Raw genomic sequence first — 5,911 nt, forward strand, 5'->3', positions numbered from 1 at the left:
CACAACATGGAAAATATTATTTTCCTTCATCTCCGATTGTATGATATTTCCGTTCTGTCTCTATATTTCCCGTTCGAACACAGAGCATTGAGAGAGAGTCAGTGCGGTGAGCACTGTCCGATATATTGTGAGGCAAATCGTTCGGCTTGATTTCGTTGTTGTCCTTCGTATTTCGTATTCGCTCGGCTTAACAATAGCCGAAATAATGCCCACATTATTAATTACAAACATCTGAGTCATGTCATTTGCTGAGCAGAAACGGATACACTTTTTTTTCGTTCAGCTTTTAGGCCGTTGCCAACGAAAAGTTTTTATGGCTCGTCATAGCTGCAAGCTTTTGCACATCAGTAACAATACGGCGGTGGATAATGTGAATCGGTAGACAAAGCCAACATCATGCCTTTTGATTTGACGTGTGTATTAGCAGTGGACTGATGATTTTGGATGTGAGCAGCATTTATATCGTTTGGTGCACACTTTTTCCAGTTGGTTTGCATAAATTTTGTTTAATCAGTCACAAAGTACAGAGAAACTAATTCCAAGATGACTTATAGCGCAAAATGAAAACGCAGCAAAAACTTTCCACGGCGTTCGAATGTGTGATAATTCGTAAACGTGTGCTGAAGGGTCACCAGGCAAAGGTGCTATGCTCCGATTGGTCACCCGACAAAAGGCACATTGTTTCATCATCACAAGACGGTAAACTGATTGTTTGGGATGCATTTACAACCAGCAAAGAGCATTCAGTGACAATGCCAACAACATGGGTTATGACTTGTGCATATGCACCGTCAGGCAATTTAATCGCTTGCGGTGGTCTCGACAATAAGGTCACAGTTTATCCCGTCAATTCGGATGATGAGATGCAATCAAAAAAGAAAACTGTGGGCACGCACACAAGCTACACGTCATGCTGCATTTTCCCCAATTCGGACCAACAAATTCTAACAGGTAGCGGTGATTCCACTTGCGCATTGTGGGATGTTGAATCGGGTCAGTTATTGCAAAGTTTCCATGGACACACCGGTGATGTGATGTCAATTGATTTGGCACCGAATGAAACGGGAAACACATTTGTGTCGGGAGTAAGTCACCAATTCTATGTCAACGAATGGATTTCCTAAGCCAAAATTCGATCGAAATTAAACATTTCCGAAAAATTTTCAGAGTTGCGATAAAATGGCTTTCATTTGGGACATGCGTTCGGGATCAGTGGTGCAATCGTTTGAGGGACATCAATCCGATGTGAACAGTGTTAAATTTCATCCAAGTGGTGATGCCATTTCAACTGGTTCCGATGATAGCACGGTAATTTGGAAATTTAATAACAACACAGATGGAATTTCAAAAACTCACACATTTTCTTCTCTACAGTGCCGTTTGTATGACATGCGAGCCGATAAAGAGGTAGCCATTTATGCAAAGGATAGCATTATTTTCGGTGTGAATTCAGTTGACTTTTCGGTGAGTGGACGTCTATTGTTCGCCGGCTACAATGATTACACCGTCAATATTTGGGACACGCTAAAACAGCAGCGAGTTTGCTTGTTGTACGGCCACGAGAACAAAGTATCATGTGTTCAGGTGTCACCGGATGGTACAGCTCTCTCGACCGGCAGTTGGGATTATACACTTCGTGTTTGGGCTTAAATCAATTTTCTATGATTGAAAATCGTGAATCTTCGGGAAATCAATATTCTCCCAATCATACGCATAAACTTTTGTGCACAAAACATTCACTTCAACAAGAAAATCAGTTTTATCATATTATTTATTGCATTCATCCATGGATATGTATTGTTTTTGACGTTTTGTTATTTATTTATTCATATATTTATCTTCTCAACCATTTACGAGATTAAACCAAAAATACAGCCAAAGAATTGCATTCGATGCGAAAGCATTCGAACATTTTAGCCAAATTAAACAATTTTATTAGAATATAATTCCAATAGATTTTCGTTGTAGACTAATTTGCCGTGTGCTCAAACGGACGATAGTTTATTTACCAATATTTATTTAAATGTTATATAACAAGAAGAAATGTGAAAAATATACCGATAACTCAGTATGCATGTTAAATCTAAATCAAAAACAGTGTCCAGCCTATCAATCAAACATTTTGTAGTCATCATCTAGATTGACATCAGGAATATCGACAGCCATTGCACCAGGTGAATCTTTATCGATTGGTTCGATCGCTTCTTCGTCGCGACATCGAGCCGCTTGCAATTCGCGTCTAATTTCTGGTGTGACTTTGAAGTGGGTCTGTTTGCGTAGCAAGGCGAATAGTGCTTCTTTTTGATCCGATGAGATATCGTTTTTATACCGTTGAACGAATGTCAACAAACTTTGGTGCCACAGCACGGGCATTTCACGTTTGTCGTGCTCGAATCGAATGAAATGGAAAACAGCTGCATCGATAACACGATATGGTAGTGCATACCGTTTGTCCAAAAAGATGCGAATGAAAATCGAATTAGCACCAGAGTAGTCCATTTCGCAGATTTTCAGTAAGCATGCGGACGAGTGCAGTATTGGGATTTGATTGCGAGCGATTACACTGCCAATGATGATGGCCTCACGAAGTGTGCAATCACCAGATTCCAACAATGGTAGAATGATACCTTTCATGAATGCGGCCGGCTTGAACAGAGCCTTACGCAGAGCTGCATACAAATGTGCATTTAAACGGCTGTATTCGCCCAAATCGTCTCGAATACGCGGAAGCAACACCAAATTTTAGAATCTCTGTGCCATGTGTTGGGCCAAAACTGAACTGAAAATACGCGGGCCCTGGTACATTGCAGCCGCACTCCAATTGTGTGGCTCCGTTATGTACAGAATTTGTTCCCAGTTGCGCAGTTTTGGTATGATTTTGAAGGCTTTTGGCACTTTACCGCTGCGGTATCGTTTCATCACATCACGTACACCTTCATACCTTTAGAGAGAGAGAGAGAGAAAAGTTGTTGGTTAACTTTAGAACATGCGAACAAACAATAAATCTTCAAATTGATGTCATACATCTCTTTCACACGTGGATCCAAATCCTCAATTTTCAATGTGCCCGCATCGGATAGCTGTGTGTGGAGTTCGGTTTGTTTTTCGGCGATTTTTTCAGCAATGATATCGGCCAATTTACGTGATTTTGTGCCCGATTCATTCTGGAATAATTTCAATGCCTTTTCGTCTTCTTCGTCGATTTGCATATCATCAAAAAAGTCTTGACCCGTGACATCTGGCTTGTCTTCATTGTCCGACATGTCATCGTCATCTTTCAAACGTGAACCGAGTCGTGCTTTGTTTTTACTCTTTCGCATTGAGTCGTGCAACGATGGTCCACCCAAATCCAATGCAACTTCGGCTTGTTGAGCACGGGCTGCTTGCAGAATTTTTTGCGTTGACCGAGCATCGACGTACTGGAAATGTGCAGAAAATTCATTTAAATTTGAGTCTTTGAATAAGACAAATTCAAAACGCATGTATACTTACATCTTCTTCTTCGGCACGAAGACGAATTTTCACTTTGTTCTTGCTACGCACCACTTTACCGGACAAAATCTGTTCGTCCAGTGGTGTTTTATCCTGTGCTCGAATTTCATTCTTGAAACTTACTTTACGCGTTTTCCCCATTTTTAACTAGTTTTCAATTATTATCAAACGTGTTTCACGTTTCAAATTCAATCAAACAGTAAACAGAACGGTGCACATGCTTTCATTTGACACTCAAGTTAACCTCAATGCAATGAATGTGACAGCCAAGCCATTTCTTTCTGTTATGTCAGTTTCACAGATGGCGCCAGTCGTAAACAATATGTGTTTTTTCATCACATCAATGTTATCTCATATCATTCAAAGTAAATCGTAAGTAAACACACTTCATATCGGAATTTTTTTTCTTCGTTTAAATATGAAATATGATTGGTATTAACAAGCAACGACCAATTTTAATCTTACAATGGAACTTGAAAGCATAAATACCAATTGACTCAGTTAATGTCGTTTGTGTGAAATCGCGTTTCGTTAACGCTCTCAATGTATGTGTAGTATGCAATCAAAGTATTTAAATGTTATAATCTGAAAATCACTTTTTAGACAAGTAGTTTTATCTCGCTAGATGGCGTGGGTTACAGTTGGGCTTTTGGCCCGAACGCGCGCCTCATAAATGATTGTAATTGTGACCAACTTCAGGTGCTGCGTGTTACACCTAGCGATAGTGTGTGCGCGCGGAATAAACGCTCTTAGATAAAGTCTACATTCCAACTAAACCAGACGTGTTTTATTTTCACTTTCTCTACCATTGTTGCAGCCGTAAACAACTTTCATTTCGTTTTGAAGCGGCAAACAGTTAGCATCAGTGTTGTGGATCGTGCTAAAAATTTCGTGTAAAAATGTATTCAAATAAATATACAAACGGCCATCGATCAACTGAAACGGTAATCGATCTTCGTTCAGATGCCGTAAGCCAACCAACCGAGCAAATGCGTCGGGCAATGGCAAATGCAGAAGTTGGAGATGATGTTTTTGGTGAAGATCCAACTGTTCAAAAGCTCGAACGACAATGTGCCGAATTATTCGGGAAAGAGGCAGCCCTATTTGTATCCAGTGGGACAATGGGACATCTCATTTCAATAATGGTGCACTGTAATCAACGAGGCTGTGAAGTTATCGTTGGAGGATCATCCCATGTATATCTATATGAACAAGGTACTGTTTAGCAAAAATGTAAAAAATATCACACAAATATTGTAAAACCAATCAAGTACATTCGAGTGATCCTATTGATGGAAAAAAAATTTAATGATGCACAATTTCACATTCATACTTTTCCAATGCAAATAATGATAATTTTATTTTCTCAATTCATAGGTGGAGCAGCGACTATAGCTGGTGTTTCATTGGATATAATTCCGAATAACGAAGATGGCACCTACTCGCTGGATGAGTTTCGGTCGAAAATTCGTGGAAGCGACGAAATACATGAGCCCACCACCACTATGGCTGTAGTTGAGAATACGCATAACATATCTGGGGGAAAAGTGGTTCCGTTAGAATGGATCGACAAATTGGCCTCAATCTGCAAGAGTGAAGGGATTAAATTACATATGGACGGTTCTCGTGTTTTCCATGCTGCCAAATATTTAAATGTGCCTGTTTCGCGAATTGCTCGCGATTTTGACTCTCTCACCTTTTGCTTGACTAAAGTGTGTGCACCAATTGGATCCGTTTTGTTGGGATCCAAAGATTTTATTCGTCAAGCTCGTCGCATTCGAAAGGCCTTGGGTGGTGGAATGCGTCAAGTTGGAGTATTGGCAGCAGCTGGTCTGGTTGCTCTAAGGGAGGTCGTACCAAAATTGGGTGACGATCATCGTCACACAAAGCAAATTGCCCAGGCCATTTATGATTCGAAGAGCCCATTCATTACAGTCGAGATTAATAAGGTTCAAACCAATATTTGCATGATTCATTTACTAAAATCGGAAAAATACTCGGCCAAATATTTTGTGGAACGCCTGCAAAAGATCACTCCTGAAGAATTATCAGAAGGAATTACTGATAAGTCCGGTAACGGCGTCGTCATTAAGGTTTGCGCCAGAGATGAATGGAATTGCATTAGATACGTCGTTTATCATCACATTGACGATGAATCGACAGAACTCGCGATTAAAAAGATCAAATATTGCATCGCTGAACTTAATTAACGTCCACATTGTTTACGTTTTCAATAAAAATAAATTGTCATGTTCCACAGTGCAATTAATTGATAATCATTGTTTTTTATAAATTAGATTGCTATCGCCTGATTATAAATAAAGAAAGTAATATTGATAATGAAATAAATTGTCAACAAAATAACTGCTATGGAAACATAAGGAAATTTGTAGAAGAAAGAACTCGCAACACCTAGGTG

At 39.7% G+C, this 5,911-nt stretch overlaps 3 protein-coding genes across 3 annotated transcripts; 2 read left to right on the forward strand and 1 right to left on the reverse strand.

Moving 5' to 3' along the window:
• The first annotated feature begins 366 nt into the window (after positions 1-366).
• On the forward strand, positions 367-2,095 carry LOC129570758 (guanine nucleotide-binding protein subunit beta-5). The gene is made up of 3 exons (XM_055450471.1): positions 367-1,085; positions 1,168-1,308; positions 1,375-2,095. The coding sequence occupies exons 1-3, from the start codon at positions 561-563 to the stop codon at positions 1,648-1,650; spliced, it is 942 nt and encodes a 313-aa protein (XP_055306446.1). The 5' UTR covers positions 367-560; the 3' UTR covers positions 1,651-2,095.
• LOC129570756 (bystin) lies at positions 1,957-3,744 on the reverse strand. Its single transcript, XM_055450469.1, is given in 3 exon segments — positions 1,957-2,941; positions 3,025-3,419; positions 3,493-3,744. Coding segments are annotated over 3 exon segments (1,368 nt in total). The 5' UTR covers positions 3,634-3,744; the 3' UTR covers positions 1,957-2,109.
• A 449-nt stretch (positions 3,745-4,193) lies between these two features.
• On the forward strand, positions 4,194-5,853 carry LOC129570757 (uncharacterized). The gene is made up of 2 exons (XM_055450470.1): positions 4,194-4,707; positions 4,870-5,853. The coding sequence occupies exons 1-2, from the start codon at positions 4,392-4,394 to the stop codon at positions 5,700-5,702; spliced, it is 1,149 nt and encodes a 382-aa protein (XP_055306445.1). The 5' UTR covers positions 4,194-4,391; the 3' UTR covers positions 5,703-5,853.
• Positions 5,854-5,911: the final 58 nt, after the last annotated feature.

This window comes from Sitodiplosis mosellana, unplaced genomic scaffold (assembly GCF_009176505.1).
Source record: "Sitodiplosis mosellana isolate CC-2019 unplaced genomic scaffold, AAFC_SMos_1.0 Smas_scaffold_78, whole genome shotgun sequence".
Classification (NCBI taxonomy): Eukaryota; Metazoa; Arthropoda; class Insecta; order Diptera; family Cecidomyiidae; genus Sitodiplosis; species Sitodiplosis mosellana.